The sequence below is a fragment of the Rhipicephalus microplus genome, chromosome 9 (assembly GCF_043290135.1).
Source record: "Rhipicephalus microplus isolate Deutch F79 chromosome 9, USDA_Rmic, whole genome shotgun sequence".
Taxonomy (NCBI): Eukaryota; Metazoa; Arthropoda; class Arachnida; order Ixodida; family Ixodidae; genus Rhipicephalus; species Rhipicephalus microplus.
The window spans coordinates 29,650,466-29,672,149 of NC_134708.1; the positions used below are offsets into that span (position 1 = coordinate 29,650,466).

The following is a 21,684-nucleotide window of genomic DNA, read 5'->3' on the forward strand; positions in this document are numbered from 1 at the left end:
CGCAGGGTGCGCGTTAACTAATAGCCGAATGTCCTGTCTCTCATTCCTCATTAGCAGTCATTGGAATGTACATTGAGCACTATTTTTTATTGTTGAACAACGCACAGAAGAAATCTCTCACCAGCACCACCTTGAAGGCCAAATGTTATCCTTGTTACATACTACAACAGCGTCCCTAAAAAAAAAAAAAACATTAGCATGAGCCAATTACGTCCCGGCCTCTGACGAAGCAGGAAGTAGCTCGTCGACACCGTGCGAGATAATTAAGCGAGTGAACCCTCATGCTGGTTGTCATGGTGACGATATCCAACCTTCGGCTTGTGGGCCTCAACGCTTTGCTTCAGCGTAAGATGGCAAGTACGGCCATCTTGGTTTGTTCAAAGGGCAGCCTAACAACCTCTGAGAGTGCGAAGAACAAGCGTGTTTCTCCTGTCGTGTCCTGTTTTTTTTTTGGCATATTTCGGGACACGTGGTCTCACGATGAAATGAGATCTTGACCAGTTTGTGCATGAAACATATCAGTTGTGAACTGTTTTCTACCATGCTCACCCACGCACTAGCAAGCTCGTTCTGCGTTGTTTAACGATCAAGTACTTCTCTTTCCTTCATTTTGCCGTTCGCTGATCAGCTCTGGCAATGCGATACTGCGATTAAACCAGAGTACTCGAAGCGACCACAGCGCTTTATTTCAATGAAAGTTATTGCCAATGAACCTTAGCATGCTTCGACTTCGGTACACTTGAAACAAACACTGGTAGTGAAATACGGCTGGCGTTGTCATGTCACGTGAGCTGTCCTCATCTACTGGGCAGAGGGAGATTCGATGCTCGAAGTGTCCCATTTTATGTTCAGTGACATTGGCCGTTAGGAGCGCACAGAAAAGAGACGCGCGCAAGCGTCCACGCGGACGCAATGCGCCCTCTCATGCAGAAACAGAAACGCGCACGCGGCGTTCCATTTTGGCTGTGAATATTGGCGCTTTAGTAACAATATAAAACTCGACTGCATGAAGCCTATAGGCAAACGTACCCCTGCTGAGGACGATAGTTATGGCGCGATAACAGAACGACGATGAAGAGACAAGAAGGACACGAGCGCTATGCGTCCTTCTTGTCTCTTCGTCGTCGTTCTGTTCTCGCGCTATAACTATCGTCATGTCACACCAACAAGCCCAAACTGCCACACCTCTGCCTAGAAAGCGGACAGGGGCACTATTTGCTGATAGTGGTTATCGGCACCATCGCACGAACAACGGTCGGCACGGAGCTGCCGAGTGCCGACGATGTTATCGACAGTCACGTGATTCCCAGTGAAAGTCCGCTGCCCCACATAAAAGTGCCGCGGAAAGCTGTGCGTCTTTCATTTACTCGACCACCGTCATGCCAGATCGCGGGGGTCCCCAGAGAGCCCCCAGAGAGCCCTCAGACGCCCTCAGAGAGCCATGTTTCCTCTGCTACATCGGGTAATAAACGTTATGCTTATGCATCTCAACGCAAAACTAGTCATGCAGGGAGAGGAGGCTTTCCTCCGACGCTGGTCTAAGTGATTTATTATCGTAAAGAACAACAGAGTGTCCATGCCTTTCCTCCCTTATTGAGGAGGTGGGCTAGAGCTTGCACCACTGTGACATTACAGTGTGTATTTTCCTTTTCTTCTTTACAAACATGTCCTTTTTGTGCAATATTGTTCTTGAGCAGGAGAGCAAACTGTCCTCACAGGTGAATGCAAAACATCACCCTACACAGTGAATGACCCCCCCCCCCCCATGTTTGTTCTCATAGCCTTACTGTTTATTTAAGTTTAACCATCTCGATGTCATGAATGTCCTGTCTTTGTCGTACAATTTTGCATTGTACGTCACTGCATATGCAATAAGTTCTTTTCGCTGTATATAACAGCTTGCATTGTACATACGCATTGTTCACCATTGTCCATTTTTATGTGTGCACATAGGCTGTGTAAGATATATCCGGAAATAAAATTCTCTTAAACGTGAAGCTCTGCACCGACTGTGCGACTCGGTGAGCGGTGCGAACGGGCGCCCGACGCGGTTCGAGGACGAGTACGCGTTGAGTCGCTACGCCTGCTGCGCGTGTCACGTCATTCCGAGCACGACGGTGTTGCTGCCCTGTTCACATGCTCTTTGCGAGCAATGCCTGGCTGGGTGTGTCATCCAAGATGGCGGGAGCGTCTGTCCCTTGGACGCCGAGCCCTTCTGCGAGGATGAATGCCAGCGGTTGAAGCTTCCTGCCAGGAAAAAGCAGAACTTGAAGGTCAGTGACGGGCATCAACAGCCGCATCCTAAACAGTGAACAACGCTGTTGTTTTAGACTAATGAACACCCCCTGACGTTTAGTTGTCTGTCTTGGTCGTTTAAGTTAGGTGTTTACAGTGTGTTTAATGGGAACTCCACCTTTCTTGGTATTCTGCCTATAACTCACTGCCTGAGGCCACCGCATAAGTTTTATTCTTTGATTGTGGACAGCATTTCTAAATGACCGACGACATTACTCTCCCATCAGGTCAGTCGTGTGAGAGGCAGTATTTTTATTATGGAAATATGCCAGTATTTGCATAACTTCACAAGCAGCTAGACAATTACAACGGTTTATAGGATCAAATTACGCCGCTTGGTATTGGAAATGTCACATGACTGCAGTGTCGCTCACCTCGCATCGCATGTTTGTTTGTAAATACAATGGGAAGAATTTCGGGAGAGCAAATTTTCACATGGCAACATAGTCTAGGACCAGATGAGCAAAAGAGGCACTAACATTGAAAAAGAAAGCCTAGCTAAAGCATTTTTTCGCAGTGCAATTTTACCAAAAAAAAAGAGAAGCGTTTATGATAGTGATTGAACATTCACGGCATGACTAGCAACAATATTGTTTTGTTTTTGCTGCTTCTGCGATAAAACACGAGTGTTCGAAGCAACCGTGGTGTTTACATTTCAATGAAAGCGGTTTCCAATTAACCTTCGTGTGCTTAAATTACAGTGCACTTGAAACACGGGTAGTGAAATACGGCTGTTGTCCTGCACTCTTGAACGTCTGCATCATTTTTCCATTGTCATCTTGGTGCGTAAACGCTGGGTGTCAATCGCAGCTTCTTATAAGTGTACCTATTAAGAAAGCAGACGCAGTGAGCTGTTATACGCATGGGGATGCTGGAATGTGTTGTACTTGACTCGGATTTACATTGTTCTCGAAGAGTCCGGACCACTCGAAGACTCCTCTGACTTCAAAGCATTCCTGGCGTCAAAAAAATTTGTACTGAAGAAGCACGCACATAGCAAGCTATTTCTTGTCTATCATAGCACAGGAACGAGTTTCGGTCAACTTTGGAACTCCCGCGCCAATGCACACTATTCAGAAGTGCAAAAAGTAAGGAACGGCCGCTAAACTTGCATGGAAGGTGGACGAGGAGGCTATTGTTCGCTGTTGCGAAGCGCACCTCCGACGGCGTTACGAAGGGCGCCTCGAAATCCCACCGCTGCCACCACTGTTGCGACGCGCGCCTCCGACGACGTTACGAAGGGCGCTACGAACCTCACCGCTGCAACCACTGTTTCGAAAGACGGCGACGCCAACACGGTCCCGAAGGCACCACTGCTTCGAACTCCGCCGGGAAGGTCACCAGCCGTTTGGTAGCGTAGGTTTTTCAGCTCGCGACTGCTTCTGCGCAGAGCTGGTAGACGAGCGGACTAGACGACGGTGAGTTAAACAAGGTTTATGTACAGCATATATACAGATGCGTTACAAATTCGGCACTGGGGCCGACAGAGATTCGAAGAGCCGAGATCTCTTCTCTAACACATAGGTCTGCTCTCAAATGGGTTTTCTGTCAAAAGGGGTCTGCTGTTAAAGGGGCCGCAGGGCTTCTTTTATATGCCCCGGATCCAACCCAAATGTCCAACCCGAAGCGCCGCTGGTCGCGAGGTCAGAATCCTCCAATGAGGTCGCCGCTGGGCCGCGTCCTTCTTTCTCATCGAATCTGGAGAGGCTGCGCTGCAGGTGGCTGCACCCAAGGACGAGTGACGTCGCTAGGCATTTCGTCACCCCCCCAGACAGGAAGACGCCGGTTGTTTACTCGACAGGCTCGCTGGCTGCGCTGACTCACTGCACGTGCGCGCCAGAAAGGCGTCGCGCGTGTTTACGCCGTTGAGTTGTTCGCGTCAGGCGGGCTGGCCTTGACACAGATTGCCTTTTTCAGAGGCACGGACGTTCGCTGTGGACTCGCAGGCATAACATCGCTCTGCCACTGTTTGTCATATGTTTCTCCCTTTCACTGTTTGGTTATGCCGCAAAAGGGAGCGGACTTTATCCTAGAACACAACAGGCGTGAATGAGATTCTATTATAAAAAGTTTGTTTTAGAGAACTTTTCCTGCGCAGTCATATCTACTCTTTAGCCTAAGCCTCGTTCAACGCCTGCCAACACAAGCCTCGCAGACACAGATACCGTCTTTCGCATTGTGGCCCAGCGCCGCTTAGAAAATTCGCAGGAACGGTCGCGCAACAATTTTCTATAGGTTTTATTGTACTAAACCCTACGGTTTGACTGTTTCATCGGAAAACTATTCATCATAGCCATTCGTTGTGGTAATCAAGTGACTAAATGGAAAATACTGGCGCACTTTCAAGCTTCTAGCTCAGTCTGATGCAAATTCCATAGAGCGAATTGTTGTGATAGTTAAGAGATGGAGTGGGGATACTGACGCACTTTCAAGCTGTTCACCCCAGGTACTACGTAATTTTACTCTTTGGCAACGTTTTACCTAAGCGTACATTTTTCTAAAAATTTTTTCTCGTTAGCATATATATACTTAAGCGATCAATGCCAGGCAGGTAGGAAGCTCGGTACTTGAAATGCCTCTTCCTGACCGTCTGCAGACGCAACAAAGGCAAACTTCCTGATCAAAACTGTTTATTAAAAGCAAGTACAATTTAAAATTAAATTATGTGAACACAAAAAATTTTGCCCGGCGGTGGCAAATTCCTGGCTCGCGCTCCCCCTTATTCCAAACGCATTACGTTTAGAAACAGTCGTGATACGGGGTGGAATCACTGCTCGAATCCCTCAACCTATCTCGATCAATCAGTGCAGCAGATCGTAATACTGAAAAAAGAGTGACGGCTATTCCAGTCAACATCGAAGACCCCCCCCCCCCCCCATTTTCGAGCCCACTCGCTACAGTACAACTTTGTCGCGATACTGTGCGACAAGTACAGCAGTGTCACCAGCCCCTTTGTTTACAACTTGCTTCTTTTTCTGTGAAGTCGGCCTGAATCTGTGAAATCACTCGTGAGTCCGTCAACTGACCAGGATGTCGCAAACACCGAGGAAGTTAACTTGCCCTTAGCCTCGCGCAAAATCAAAGTGAGATCTGTCCTCACTGTTGTCATTTTGAAGCCATAGATGCACTGGCGCCGAGGGGCCCCTTTTGTCGGCATTCGGGCTTCCCCTAGATAAACGATGTCACCCGCCACTTCAACGCCTGTCCACTCCCGGCGAAACGCACATTCTCCTCTCGTTCACCACTTTACGTGAAACTGGGCTGGCGCGGCCACAATTCCCGCAACACCGCACATCGCTTCCGAGGCTCGCTACCAGTACATATCAAACTCTGCCTTCCGTGCTGTGTCAGCTGTGACCCACGTCTCTATTGTCTTCCCGAGGTTGCAACTGAAGCGCGCCTCCGGGGAGGCTCTTTGTACACTCGGGCCCCTCCCTATGTACGCATAGTGACGGCTTGACCGTCATTCAAAGGAATGGTTCTTCTGCCACAAATCGGTTGAACTGATTCGGCGGTGTCAGAAAAGGTGTGCCAAAATCATTAAACAATTTTGAACACATGCTCTATTTGCTGCCCGCTGACTCAACTGCGCGAGGTTTCGGCTCGGTGAACGTAACTGATAGAACGACAGCTTTTAGAATATTGCTTAAATCTGAGCTGTATTGCGCACATTTATTGTAGGACAGTGTCATTTATGTGCATATGCTAGGGGAAAATATCATCATTAATCTAAACTCTCTTCTTTCATTTGTATTCTATTCTATACAGGCTCACTGCTGGAATGAGGCTGATGGTTGCCAATTTGTTGGCCCCATCGAAGCGGTGCTGCTGCACTACGACCGGGAATGTACCTTTCATGCCGTCCAATGTCCAAGCTGTCAAAAAAGGCTACTACGAACGGATATTGCAGCACACTACGTTTCCGGGTGCTGCCAGAATGCTTCTTGTGCAAGAGCTGAACAGTCAAACAGGCACGATGGTTCGCCTACCGATTGCGAGACGAACGTTCTTCTGGACAAGTTCTCAACACTCGAGAGACAAATAAACAAAGTTTTGGAAGTATGTGGGGCATCGAACTCTGCCCGTTCGTAGGACATCAGCCAAGCAGTAGGCGCCTTTGAGAATACTCTTCAGCGTATAATGGAAGGAATCGAAGAAAACATTTCCACCATGATCACTCGACAACTGACCGCCGGTCTGCAAGAACTGAAGGCCGTGAACACGTTCCCTTGCAGCGATCACCTGTCATCTATTCAGAGTCAAATGAACGAATTCGTTGAACAGTTGAGGCAGCGCGATGCGTCCCAGATACAGGAGATTGGGTACGTGCTGACAGACTCTCAAATAGAAGTCAAGGAAGAAGTGAAGATCCAGTTACAGGAAATAGTGTATCTGCTAAGAGCATCGGAAAGCGACGTGGAGGAGAACGTGAAGACCCAGTTAGAGGAGTTTGTTCAAGTGATGAGGGACTGCCTTGGTGACTTGAAAGATCATGTGAGCAGGGTGGAGGGCACTCTATCTTCGAGGCTAATGGACCAACAGAATTTTGTACGAGCACTGCTTGGTTCTATAAACTAGAATAAAAAGACAATTGAAAGAGAAAAATCCCTCGGCGCCGCAACTACGGCAAAAGAAGAGACTGCATGGCACTTCAAGCTGGACTTTTTGCTCAGCCAAGCAGTGGAAAGATAGGAACTTCTACGGCAGGAGACCTATCGGCAGAACAAAGAACTGTGGGTTTCAAAAATTCAATGTCATTCGGGTGATTGTTTTGTCATGTGGACGAATGATTTCGGAAGTTCAAGTTTAGATGTGACCGTGGAAAATTATAAAATGTTAAATGATACAGATAGAACACTCTACAGAATGGTAAACTACAGGGGTATGTGTATTCGCATTACCTTTTCTCGTCAGCTGCAGGTGCGCTGTGTGTTCTGCGTAAGACTAGATTATCTTCAAACTTCAATAAATTTTAGACATTCCTTTAAGGAGATTTCTTTAAATGCAACAAAAAGCGATGGTAAACGGTCCACACCTCTTGAAAAAAAAAAACTGCTAAGTACGTGCGCTCACTGCTGTAACAAGGGCATTTCACATATGTATAGCAGGTGGTCGTTACAGCAAAATGTGCTGGGTGGAGATGGTGTATCAGAAGATGGAAAACTTACGCTGAAATTTCGTTTCCAATCACAATCCATGTGAGGTCCCCGAGATGACGAAATGCTGTGTGACATGACTTGTACTGCAATCACGCGCAATATCGCAAACCAAGAAAATTATAGTGAGAAACTATAAAAAAAGTATAGCCCCCTGTTTTAGACCGCAAGCTGAGATGCCGCAAACATTTCGTCTTAAACGCTACTCATCAGCAAATATGCGGTTGTCTTAAATTTTTGTACGTGTTGTGGCTTGTAAACCAGGGCTTGCATATAGCGCAGGCTTGTTCTGTGGGCGACTACAGCCCTATTTATAGAGTGCCTGGAATCTCGAACAAGCTGGGAACAATGAAAGTCTCTTACGGCATTGTGCAGTATTTAGGGCGTGAAGTTCAGTGTCTTTCAAGTGACCACAGTGAAGTTTAGAATATGCTTGTGCATCTTTACCCCCCCCCCCCCTCCCAAAAAAAAAACTGTGTTTGTGTGTGGTAGAGTGTACTGATCACGGCAAGAACGAAGTTTAGCGTTTAGCCAACTACACATGCATGGGCTTCAAAGGCACTGTTCAATCAGGCGGAAGTTCTAGTGCCATGCAGAGTAATTTGCTGCAATAGCTTTTAAATTGTGCTTGTTTGTGAAGACGTATGGGCGCTGCTGTATGAGGTTATCCTAATAGACTGCCATTTGTTGTGCATTGAAAGGGAGTAATACTTGGCCGATTAAAAGCGCAAATTATTTTTATTGGTTTGTTATATATATAAAAAAGCCCCACTGACTTCACCGGACCACTTTTGTTTAAAAAAGACCTTTCTTCCTGGTCTAGGCTTACTGTAGTTAAAATTTTTTGTTGGCATTCTGAAGGATGCTAGTTATTTTTACGAACAATTTTGAAGGCTTGTTTTTGCTTGTGCTTTTTCGTGGGTCTATTTCACACGAAGACAAGTGCTTTAGGAATGCTGTGCTGGCACCTTGAATTTCAGGAGGTGGAAGCGTTTCACGAATAAAACAACAAAAAATCGGCATATGCAATGTACCTTATCGGAATCTACTTCAAGCGAAGCGTTCAGTGAATGGCAGCCCATGCCGTTATGTTTGTGGTACGTATTAAAAGGTGCATCGACGTCATTCGTTAAGGTTCACTGTTGTGCGCATCACCACGGACTTCGTAACCTTATCGACTACACTGGTGTGTGAAGGTATATATAGCTAATCCTCCGACATAAGGTCGGCACTCGCATTGAAGCCGACCTTATGTTGTTGCAGGAATTTTGTTGCAGGGAAATGTACGCTGTATAGTGCGGTGACGGCATTGTATAAATAGTCATTGTTAGTGTTTACGAGCAATGCTGTACTAAAGCACGTGATGTTTGTTACACTGCAGCACATAACAATAGACAACCATACAACTACCATCGACCGTCGCATGGCACAGGGCGTTTTCCGAATAACGTATATGCGTTTTTCTGCCCCAAAATTGCTGTATATGATAATAAAAGATGCCGAACTGGAGGGCTCCCAAAATGTGGACCATTTGGTGTCCTTTACTGTGCACCGACATCGCACAGCCGACGGGCCTTTAGTATTTCGTATCAATTGAAATGCGGCTGCCACAGCCGGGATCGAATCCGTGGCCTTCCAATTGGGAGCCGATCACCTTAACCCCAGCAACAACGTGGTGGACGGGGGCGTATTTTCTAAACAGCAAGGACCCCTGGCGTGGCTAGGTGGTTGAACACTTGACTATCATGCAGAATGCCTGCGTTCGGTCCAGGCTCGAGCCACGATTTCATTTATTGGCTTTAATGGGGATTTTTTCACTTATTGGCAACGCCGCCGATGTCGGCACCCCATTTTTAGGAACATTGACCCCTTCAGGTCGCTGCGTTCATACCAATTCCGGGTTGATAAGGACTATCGGTTACCCGTAGCATACGTCCGTACACTACATGTCATGTTATACAGGTATGGCTACACGCGTTAGTGAAAATGCCTTCATGACGTATGCGTCAGGCAAGCTATTCATACCACAACTCAACTTTTCGAAATTGCGCGTGACTTTTCCATACCGTAATTTCCTTGAGACTTGAAGCTGATGCAATTCTCATACACTTCTCTAAAGCGCTTTTCATAGACTTCTCTAAAGCTGAAGGCAACAGGCATTGAAACCAATACAGCACACTGGATAGCCGCTTACCTTGGAAACCACCGCCAGCACGTTATAATAAATGATGCAGAACCTGAAGAGCTATAGACGTCCACTCGGGTGTTCCACGAGGGTCGGTGCTACGCCCGATTTTTTTTTCTGATTTTCGTTAACGACATTCATTCTCACGTTGAACCTGATGTAATTGTCGTACTGTGTTGTGGATGACTGTTTGATTTATACCACAGCAGAACGATCGACGACAAGATCTGGCTAAAAACCTCCCTCACTAACATTTCAAGATAGTGTCAAGAGTGGGGAATGGAAACGAATGTAGGAAAAACTTCATACACGCGTATAATCTGAAAGAAGGCACCCTTGAAATTTGTCTATCAACTAATGTGACTACGCGTAGCTGGGGACGCTTCAGTGAAATATTTGGGTGCTAGCATGACAAACACATTAAAGTGGCATGACTACATTAACCAGACGCGAACGAAAGCATACAGGCCATTGGGTGAACTTCGCAGAAAACCTGCTCAATCACCTTGAAAAGATGAACTAACGATTCATAAAGCCCTTGCACGGCTTAAACAAGGCAGCGCATTCCGAAGTACCCACCAAATTTACCTTCTCAACCAGCTGGAGGAAAATAAAACGCCCCGATTTGTGTATTCCCGGTATTCACATGGCGTCAACATAACCTCACTACGCACTAGGGCAAACATTCAGACTTGGGCAATCCGAAGATGCACTGCTGTGTTAAAATTTATTTGCTTTATCATGACGGCCTCAATATAAGCAAACACGAGTACCTAAAACCAACATACCATTGTTCCGCCACAGCTGGCCGCGACAAGAGTATCGGACCTTTCAGCTGCCGTTGCAATTCATTTAAGTATTCTTACTTTCCGCCGGTCATTCAATTCTAGTATAACCTGCCACGTGGCATAGGTTCCTCCGAATCCGTTCACTCATTCGCCACCAATCTTGACCCCAACTCGAAATCTTGAAACGTGTTGTGATCAGTAAGCAGCAACGTCGTACATAACGGTGCAACTATACATAAATTGTACGTGTTTGATCCCATACGCCACCCGAAGTTTATATCTTAGGGTGTATGTCTAATGTATACACTGTTTGCCTGTGCTGCCTCCAAGCCATGCAATCGCTTGGAGCTTCTTCTGAATGAAAATCCTACACTAAAGCCAAGTAATGCGGCGAGTCTCTTTGTCGCATCACAAAGTTGCGTGGCAGAAGCGCAGATTCGCGCCTGCGGCGTCAATTTGTGTGACTTGCTAAAGGAGTGAGGAATATAACGGCATACCCATTAGAAAGCACAACGACATATTTAATCATCCTGATCATAATCAATAGCTCCCGCAAGGTGAGCAGCTGCGCACGTTGGCATGTTGCATTACGGACGCGCAGCAGGTACTACACTGATTCGCGAAGAAAGAACTATGGCATAGTGAGCCAGCCCTTCGCTATATAATGGCAGCAGGCTGGGCAATTTTAAGCAGCCTATGCAACTAGCGCAAACGTTCATTTTCTGAACGTGTCTGCCGAGAAGTGAAGAAAGGTTACTGGTTGAAAAGGTGATGCGAATTAATCGGGTCCGATTTCACACGCTATTGCGTTCAAATCTTGAAGCGAAGCTCGAGCGTCGTCCAATCTTTAAATGCGAAGCATTTCTTAGCGAACTTCAGCGACTTTGAGCGTATCTATCTATCTATCTATCTATCTATCTATCTATCTATCTATCTATCTATCTATCTATCTATCTATCTATCTATCTATCTATCTATCTATCTATCTATCTATCTATCTATCTATCTATCTATCTATCTATCTATCTATCCATCTATCCATCTATCCATCTATCCATCTATCCATCTATCTATCTATCTATCTATCTATCTATCTATCTATCTGTCTATCTATCTATCTATCTATCTATCTATCTATCTATCTATCTATCTATCTATCTATCTATCTATATCTATCTATCCGCTTACGACTTTTAGCTCTCCTGCCCGTTTCGATAATGGTATCGATACCAAACTTGGTATGGCATAACGGGATACGAAACTTGGTATGGCATAACGGGATACGAAACTTGGTATGCATAACGTGACACCAAACTTGGTATGGCATAACATATGAAAAACATATTCGACAAGTCATAGCATGAAAATCATGACAGTATGTCATGAATGTCATGATTTACATTTCATGGTTGTGCAGCTCTCGCGGTGGTTTCGTTCACATGACATGTTACAAAACTGGTATGGTATGGCATGATTGCATGGTGAACACAAGTGACAAGCCCAAACAAGAAAATTATGACAAGCATGTCATGCAACAACATGCCTACATGCCATGCTCATGATGCGCTCGCGACCGTTTCGCTAGCGTCCCATATACCAAACTCGGTATTACAGTCCGTAAATGTATGACGAAGGTTTGTGACTGGTGCAAACATGATAATCATGAGATGCGTGTCATGTAACAACATGACTACATGATACACTCATGATGTGCTAGAGGCCGTTTCGCTAGCTTCACATGTGCCGAACTCGGTATTACGTGACGTGGACATACCACATAGGTAAATGACACATCCAAACACGATAATCACGACATGCGTGTAATGTAACATCATGACTACATGCCACACTCATGATGCGCTCGCGGCTGTTTCGCTAGCTTCACATATGCCAAATTTGGTATAACGGGACACCAATGGATAACGAAGCTATGTGACTGGTGCAATCATGATAATCATAAGATGCGGGTCATGTGAGAACACGACTACATGCACCGTCAAGGTACCAATACATTTTGACGTGACGCGGTGCGCGTGCTCGCCAACGTTCACTTCGTCGCGTCATGGCGGCGCTGCCACGCCAGGCACCGGTCCTGCCATATACTCGCAGGCACGCGCCGCACTGCGTTGCTTTGACGCATGCGTGTTTAAGCACGTCCGGCGTCTCTTTGTCACGAAAAAAGGGAGACGCAGTGTTGTCTGGGTAACGCTTCGGCGCGAAATGCAGCATGTCGCATTTCCCGCCGGGTGCAGTCGCACCGAGCCGACGGATGCTGGTCACGCCTGGCGTCAGACTATCGAGTGCTCCCGTTTTGCTAACGTAGCGTCGCTGTGCCCAGCGTGCGCGTGCGTCAACGCTACATTGGAGTATATTGGGCCCTTCATGATGCACTCACGGCCGTTTTACTAGCTCCACATATACCAAATTAGGTAACTCGTATTTCAATAGATGACGAAATATATGACTAGTGCAAACGTGAGGATCCTGAAAGGGGTGTCATGTAGGAAGATGACAACATACCACGCTCATAGCGTGCTCGCGGTCGTTTCGCTAGCTCCACATATACTAAATTTGGTATCACGTGACGTGAATATATGACGAAGGTAAACGACGCATCCAAACATAATAACCATGACACGGAAGTCATGTACGGCATCGTTTACCTCCACCGCGTAACGTTGTGCTGATTTTAAAGTGACATATCAGCATGTCTCTTTCGTGCTTCACATAACATCGATTCCCACTGTACGTGGGATCTGCCAATTTTTTTCTACTGACTAATTGTAGGCCTAGTTGGCCTTTGCTTAATGACCCACTTTAGCCGTGAATTATCACAAACACACTGTAAAGAAACAAACAACAACGAGAACAAGCAGCTTGTCCTTGTCGTTGTGTGTTTCTTTACTCTGTATTTATGATATTTCGTGGCTAAAGTATGTCATTTTTCCTACTGAGATGCAACGCACGCGGTGACAAGGAGCGCGTTTTTCACCGTTTCAGTCCAGTTGTAGCTTGCGCCGCGTGCCGTGCGTGCCGCACTAGCGGTGAACAGCACTCTTCAAGGAGAATCGAAGAAGGAAGCGAGCGCGACGTCAAAAGTATCGATATTTTCCAAGATCAAGCGGTTTTACTTAAGGCCGGTACGTGAGGCAACGAACCAGCAGGTTCGATTCTGAAAACAGTTCGCGGCCGCCGCAGTGCATACGCGCGAGGGAAACCGTGCCTCAGCGGAACAGATAACTCTCTCAAGAGTGCTGTTTACGAAGATAAGGTCGTCAGAATGGGGCGGTGCCAGGCCCGCCGCCGCATCCTGTCGACCTTATCGGCTGTCACGTGATCCCTAGCGAACGATCGCGGCTCCTCCTCTACCGATTCACCAGAAGCAGGGCGTCCTTGATCAGTCGTCGGTCGCGCCATGCCGGATCGCGGAAGCCGTCAAGCCCTGCACCAACTGTGCGATTCAGTGAGCGGCGCGAACTGGCGCCCGACGCGTTTCCAGGACGAGTTGACGGTGCTCCGTTACGCATGCTGCGTCTGCCACGTCATTCCGAAGACGACGGTCGTGCTGCCCTGTTCTCACATTCTGTGCGAGCAGTGCCTGGCGGGGTGCGTCATCCAAGAAGATGGCGGAAGCGTCTGTCCCATTGACACGGAGCCATTCTGCGAAGACGAGTGCCAGAAGTTGAAGCTTCCAGAGAAGAAGAAACGGAACTTGAAGGTCAGTATATACTAGGCATCACTAGTGTGTTTCCTAAAGACCGGGTTAAACTGTTATCCGAGGCCGGTAAACAAAGTGCACCCTGTACATCTCTACAGGCCTTTGACGTCGGGTTTTGCAAGGTTTCTGCATGTCCGGGTTATAGAGGCACTGTCGAAAAGGTGGCGCGCGTAAGCAGCTGCCCGGACGCCGGTTAGAAAGGCAATCTTGAACAAAGTACCTCGCCATACTTTATTGGAAGGTTGAAAAAAAAAAAAACGTTATTGTGATTTTAAAAACCAAGCATTTCTTAGTGGAGTGTAGGCACTTTGAATCTATCTATCTATCTATCTATCTATCTATCTATCTATCTATCTATCTATCTATCTATCTATCTATCTATCTATCTATCTATCTATCTATCTATCTATCTATCTATCTATCTATCTATCTATCTATCTATCTGTCTGTCTGTCTGTCTGTCTGTCTGTCTGTCTGTCTGTCTGTCTGTCTGTCTGTCTGTCTGTCTGTCTGTCTGTCTGTCTGTCTGTCTGTCTGTCTGTCTGTCTGTCTGTCTGTCTGTCTGTCTGTCTGTCTGTCTGTCTGTCTGTCTGTCTGTCTGTCTGTCTGTCTGTCTGTCTGTCTGTCTGTCTGTCTGTCTGTCTGTCTGTCTGTCTGTCTGTCTGTCTGTCTGTCTGTCTGTCTGTCTGTCTACTTCAAGGGCAATAATGTAGGGAGAACATGATGAGCAGGTTATTATATAGATAGCGTAAGATATCTGTCGCATACGTAATCAAACCCCATCTTTCAGTCACGTGTGACATATACCCGCACATGCATGGTTGAAGGAATGAGGGTACGAGCCACAGGTTAGTGTCAAACTGGAAATGACGATAAGAGACTTTTAAAAAGCTTTACGCGATAGCGCTTGGAGCTTGTATCGCAGGCGGGGAAGGCGCCGGCAGCGTTGTCGGTGAGGGAAAGGTGGGAGGAACCGAAAGATGGTTAATCGCGGCGAGAGCCAAAATCGAACCCAGACATTCTGCGAGGTTGTCAACTGTTCTTCCTCAGAGCTACGCCGGTGTTTCAAACTGCTCACGAGAAAGACACTACAATGGCCTTATATTGTGACAACGCCGACTGTGGCCGGCGTACTCGCTGTTGCCTTTTGTTACAAAGTAAGGAAGATAACATGTTAACTCCGCTGACGTAACCCCTGCCCAACGTTGAGGAATACGATGGAAACCGTTTCTCATTTTAAGTACATCAGAGTCAGAAACCGTCTGTCTGTCTGTCTGTCTGTCTGTCTGTCTGTCTGTCTGTCTGTCTGTCTGTCTGTCTGTCTGTCTGTCTGTCTGTCTCTCCGTCTGTCTGTCTGTCTGTCTGTCTGTCTGTCTGTCTGTCTGTCTGTCTGTCTGTCTGTCTGTCTCTCCGTCTGTCTGTCTGTCTCTCCGTCTGTCTGTCTGTCTCTCCGTCTCTCCGTCTGTCTCTCCGTCTGTCTGTCTCTCCGTCTCTCCGTCTGTCCGTCTGTACGTCCGTGAGCGTCGTGATATAATCGGCGCCAAAGAGGGCGGCCAGCCACAAGAAAGCGCTGAGGCCAGCACCGGCGCAGCGTCACACATTGTGTCGAAGAGAATCAACTCGACACCCCACAAAGCAGTGTGCAGTGTCCATCAATGCAGCAACAAGAAATATTCCTGAATATATATTTTTCATGTCTCCTTTCCAGTTCTGAGGAGGCAAACAAAACAAAGTACCCCAGGAATGGTTATTTTTTTTTTACTTGGAGCACCAGCTGCTGAGAATAAGAACTAGAAACTCGCAATATATGGCCCCTGAGCTTGGATGTTGTTGTACACCTTTGAGGCCACATATTCAGCCAATGCTCACAGGCCTGCTAACCCTATCGATGGACTTGAGTGTGGCGCTCGAAAACAGTTAGAAGAAATCCCAAGCGGTTACGGTGAAATAGATACAAACATCAGTTGAGAATTTTCAGGTCACACAGAACACGGCGACGACTTAGTAGGTTCGAGGCGGGCGGCAACCATTTTGACAGCAGTGACGATGCTGTTACGTAGCGGAAGTCGCCGGCAGCCGTGCGCTGATTGGTTCTTTATCCATATACTCGCTTCTGCCCGTCGACGCTGCATATATCTGAATCGTCCAGAAGTGGACGTTTCGACCACCGTCACTGGCAGTGTCGATGCCGAGTGACGCCGGCGTACGAAACGCCGGGGAAGCGCAGGCAAAACGCTGTATACAAGGTAAAAGACTCGACGCTAGGCTGCTTCCATATAAAAACGGTATTTGTGCTCGAACATGACTACCGACGTTACGTCGTACCATCGTATACCTTGGGTGTCACTAAAGTGGCGCTGATTGGTAGGCCCAAGATCGATCTTGTAGCGGGGGTGGCGGAGGAAGGTATACAAGGGAGACCTCACGTGAGCCTTGTGCCCCTCCAAGTTGTTGCTTTCTCAAATAGATACATTTGTCCAATAAATAAGGCCTTCAGCAAGTAGACCCCCCCCTCTCTTACACACACACACCGCCCAAAAAAATGTTACCTGCTACGCCTTTGCCCACGTGCTACACATAACCACGCGAAATTTCGAAAGATAATGGTCCAACCCGTTATGGGCGTGCCAACGAAATACACATAACTATTCAAAATGCACGAAGGCAGTCCAACTCGCAACGCGTGTCTCAAAGAACAAAATAATGCTTCATGGCCGCTCACTACTTGTCTACTGCTTCGCGTGACATCGACTCCGAGATCAAGAAGGATCTGCCGTACTTGTCTTTTTACCACACCAACGTCCAATTAATTTTCATGTGGTTATATTCAAATATGTCAGAACAACGCCTCCTAGAAAAATTATGCCTGGAACGTGAGCCGCCAATGCGCCACCGTACACTCAGTTTTTACCCTCCCCCTCCGGTACGGAGGCGAACGCCTGTGGCAGTCGCCCCCTACGAACACAGCAATGCTCTCACAGTTGCCTCCGAGCAGCTGTGATGTCGCGTGACAGAGCGGTATGGTAATGTCACGTGACAGAGCGGTACGGAGCCGAGCGGTCTCACGCGGCGGACGGTCGCAACACGTGGTAGGAGGCATGACCTCCGAGATTTTGATCTGGCAGCAAGCTCTCAATTGAAGAGAGAGCCACGTTCCAGGCATAGTTTTTCTAGGAGGCGTTGGTCTGAAATAACTGTGACTTGCAAAATTCAACCTATATCTCCTATTGTGACGTGTCTCTCTTGTAATACTCGCTTTGCATCGGAAATTCAATCCAGGTTTTAATGGCGAGTAAAATTAATGATCTAAACAAATTCTTGCCACAGTCGTGCGAGAAACAGATGACGACTGAACGCTGTGAAAGAAGTCAAGCCAGTGTCTCATATTACCACTTTTTGTCACGTTTACAATCAACACCCACTTTCGAATACAGATGTTTCTTTTATTACGTTGTCAACACAACATTACATACTGTGATTATACCTGCCATTACTTCAATTATTATACGCGAACAGGTTCCTGAATTTTGCAATATTACCGCAGTGTACCAGCATTAAAGCTGAGCATATTTTTTTGTGGAACTCTTTGCTGTGCAGGCCCACTGCTGGAACGAGGCCTACGGCTGCGAGTTTGTTGGAACCATTGAGAACGTACTACAGCACTTCGACAGAGAATGCGCTTTCCACGCCCTCCAGTGTACATGGTGTCAACAAAGAATACTGCGTATGGACATTGCAGCACACTATGTCGCCGGATGCCCTCAAAACGTTTCCTGTCCAGGTGGTGTACAGGCGGACAGGCAGGATGGTTCATCAACTAGTTGCAACACGATCTCTGACCTAGACAGCTTCTACGCCCTTCAAAGACAATTGAACGAAGTCTCTGCGCGTTCGCAGGACATCAGTCTTCTAATCAGTGGAATCGCAAATAGTCTTCAACGTGGAATGGAAAGCATCGAGAAAAACATCTGCACGACGGTCGCTCGAGACATGATAGCCGGTCTTGAAGAACTGAAGGCGTCGAGCAAAGACGAGTGCAGTGATAGCCTGCCATCATTTCAAAGCCAACTGAACGAACTCCTTGAAGATTCGCGTCATCGCAATGCGTCCCATTTACAGGAAATTGAGCGCATGCTCAGAGGCGCCCACATCGAAGTGAAGGAAGACATAAAATCTCAATTGCAAGAAATTTTACATGTAATGAGAGCATATCAAATTGAAGTGAGAGAGACCGTGAAGACCCCGTTACATGAAGTTGTTAATGTGACGGGGGAGTTGAAGGAACATGTCAGCAGAGTTGAGACCAATCTGTCTTCAATGCTGACGGATCAAGGGCACTTTTTGGAAAATGCGTTTGGTGTTACAGAACAGAAACAAACGTTTAACAGGTCTGCAGTTTTCGGGACTGAAGAGATCCCATGGCGCTTTAAGCAGGATGTGTTGATCGACGAATCATTGAAAACTCTTGAACTGCTGCGGCATCAAAACTATCGGCACGAAAAAGAGTTATGGGTTTCGAATATTACCCATTTCCCAAGTGGTTCTTGCTCTTTTGGCGGCAAAGATTTTCGACCTCGTGGCTTCGAAGTTACACTGGAAAATGCTGGAAATATATTTAACAAACGGGTATTCACAGTCGCGAAACATTACTACAGTGATATGTGTTTTGAGCTTACCTTCTCAAGCTCGGAACGCTCTCCTTTTTTCTACGTGAAAGTAGAGTGCGTTAAGACATGGGGAACTTACGACTTACCGTTCTTGGAACTTAGTGTAAAAGTGGTACGTAGAAGTTCTGGGGAGTTCGTACTTTTTCTAAACCAAGGGGACACGAGGTGCAGTGATTGCTGTTACAAGGGCAATTTACATTTTCTTGGCTGGTTTTCGATATCGAACGACAAACTTGGTAAAGACGACGTCGTGAAGGATGGGAAACTTACACTAAAATTTGAATTCAGAGGAAGAGACAGTTAGGGTTTCCGGACCTCTGAGAGTCTACTTATAAGAAAGGCAGCACTTTTCATGTAAATATAATCTGCGCAGTTTGCGACAACTGTAGCGACGTTACCTTGTTCGAAACTGTCCAACCTATGTGGCAGGCCCGGGAACATTTAGCTCAAGCGTGACAGCATTTCACCTAAAGCTCTAATTAGTGGAAAAAGCAGTGTTTGGCACTTGTCCTTGTATGCTTTGTGGTGTGCAATTGGGGTGTTTCCATACAGTAAGGGTTATCTTTGGTGTATCTTTGGCCAGAGCGTTGTTACCGGTTAAGGCTCAAACGAGTGGAAAACTCGGAGCACTGGTTCTAGTATGTGGTAAAGCCATAGAGAAGTTGAGGATGTGTACAAGCAGCTTTAAACTCTTCGAGAGTGATCGGTTGTATTGATGCTGATGAGTAGAGAAGTGCGCCTACACCACTGACCCCGCCTGGGTTTCAAAGGGTAATAATCAAAGCTTTTTTGCAATGCTGAGCAAGGTTGAATACTCTGCAGTGTACTTTGCTACAAAGAGGCGATGTAACAGTTTAGTTGTTTTTGAAGCCTTGAAACCACTGCTGTATGAAGTTACTCTAATAAACTCCGTGTTGTTTTCTGCCTTGAGATCGAGTGAATCTTCACTTGATTTATCAAAAGGAAAAGCGTCTGCAATCGATTGACTGGAGCCATCACTAAGGGCTAAGCTGGCCTCGACTGACCACTGGATCTAACAGGATTCTTGCTCTTCCAGGTCTGAGCGGACCAGCTGCAGCTCTATTTGCTTGTTTAAGGGGCGAAGCTCCATATGGCGTGGCTCGTGCGTCCCCCGTTGTCGCTGTGCATAACCACCTCTCGTTAGTTCTTGAGCGGGCCATAGAGGGTGGTACTGACGTCACACGTACAAAGCCCCTATACTTCGTAAAAGTACCGACATCTACTCTCCCCCTCGCCGCCTCCTCTCCGGTACATTGCCTTTTTTTCTTTCGCTTGCGACAGTGGCGCCATTTGTAACGCGCCATGAGCTTGTAGTTTGTTTTCTAGCTGGTGGCACGCCGCCACTGCTGCATTAGTTAAAGCTGCTCCTGTACAGCCGTGTTCCGTGCATCGCATACAGCTTTATGTAATGATTCTTCTGCGTTGATTTTCGTCAGCAAGATTGGGTGCGCTCACCATCAATATTATGGCAGAAGAGTTTCTGCAAGTCATGCACAAGTTCTAGCGAATCGCCCGTCGTTTAAACTTATCGCAGCGTAGTGTTTCCTTGTGTATCTGGCGCTGATATACATAACTGGATTTATTGAGAACAGGTTGAAATTAAATTAAATAAACTCGGCACGCTAATTATTGAACTGGTAGACATCTTTAAATCGCAGCTGTGGTATCTTAAGCCATGCCGTTTGGGAAGAAATAGTTCACGTGCGTACAAACCATCTCGATATTTTATAACTGCAGCAATGTCAACAATGTCCATGAAAGAGCTCGCTCAGAACTTCGTGACGTATCACACGCTATCTCTCCTATCCCTGTCCAATGACTTGTGCCTGCAGTACACCATTATATTGTTTGTCCTCTGCAGCACAGTTCGCAACCATTGCCATGGGTTGTCTTGAGGTTTTACATGTCTTCATGGGCGCTGCAGGCAATGTAGGTGATAATGTCGTTCTTGCACACGGAAAATATATAGAATTGCGGACGGCCAAGATGGTGCTGTGACGTAGAGGTCGAAAGCGCAGTCGCGTCGTCACTGTCAAAATTACTACTCACCCATTTCTAGCGATGTATTCTTTGAACTCAGCGCACAGTGTCACTTCAAAGCATTGAAAAAGTTCGGTGCATCGTCTTATGTATTGCAGCAAAGCGTTTTTTTTTGCAAGTGCCCGCGGTTCATTTCATAAGGAGCACACATGACGTGCATGCTGTTGCGGACATGGGCTGCGCTCTAAACATTAAGCGAATTCGAAACATTAACCACTTTTGAGAGAAATGCTCTCACACGTCCTGCACTTAGCATGCGGGGAACAAGCAACACAGTGGCGCTCTGGCGCATCCAACATGGCGCCGAGCGGCGAAAACCGGTTCTTCGCCGCATCCACCCGAAGAGACAAGAAGCTCCGGCGGAGAGAGGAGGAAGTGGCGCAGATGAAAAGAACACTGTACAGGAGCTTTACACACGTACGAAAGGAGAGAGATGATCGCGTGTTCTTCGGCTGTGCCGTACGCCAGAATACTCTGTAGTACAATAAAAGCATGTGGAGAGTAGGAAGAAACTGCTGAACACTTGATTATGTTCTGTAAAGGGCTTCACCCTATAGTTCAAGATGATGGCGCAAAGTTTTTCAAAGCACTGGGGTTTAGGGACAGGGAGGGCAAAATAGACTTTAAGCGGGTAGAATTAACTATCTGATTGGTGGCTAAAGTCGAGGCACGAGTGAAAATCCAACCCTTCACTGCAAAGTACCAGTCCTTAACTTCACCATTTAAAGAAAAAAAAAGATAAACTTAGTTGTTGGTTCACTAAGTACTACAGCTAGGTGGCGTTAACCACCCCCCGATCTAAAGAGTGCCGCCG

General features: G+C 46.8%; 2 protein-coding genes across 2 annotated transcripts; both read left to right on the top strand.

Annotated features, from left to right (window-relative positions):
• The first annotated feature begins 281 nt into the window (after window positions 1–281).
• Window positions 282–6,606, top strand: LOC119163663 (TNF receptor-associated factor 6). Its single transcript, XM_075874417.1, has 3 exons — window positions 282–357; window positions 1,999–2,273; window positions 6,064–6,606. Exons 1-3 carry the CDS (start codon window positions 282–284, stop codon window positions 6,385–6,387), a joined length of 675 nt encoding a protein of 224 aa, XP_075730532.1. The 3' UTR covers window positions 6,388–6,606.
• A 7,150-nt stretch (window positions 6,607–13,756) lies between these two features.
• Window positions 13,757–19,739, top strand: LOC119163664 (uncharacterized). The gene is made up of 2 exons (XM_037415714.2): window positions 13,757–14,142; window positions 17,740–19,739. The coding sequence occupies exons 1-2, from the start codon at window positions 13,840–13,842 to the stop codon at window positions 19,111–19,113; spliced, it is 1,677 nt and encodes a 558-aa protein (XP_037271611.2). The 5' UTR covers window positions 13,757–13,839; the 3' UTR covers window positions 19,114–19,739.
• Window positions 19,740–21,684: the final 1,945 nt, after the last annotated feature.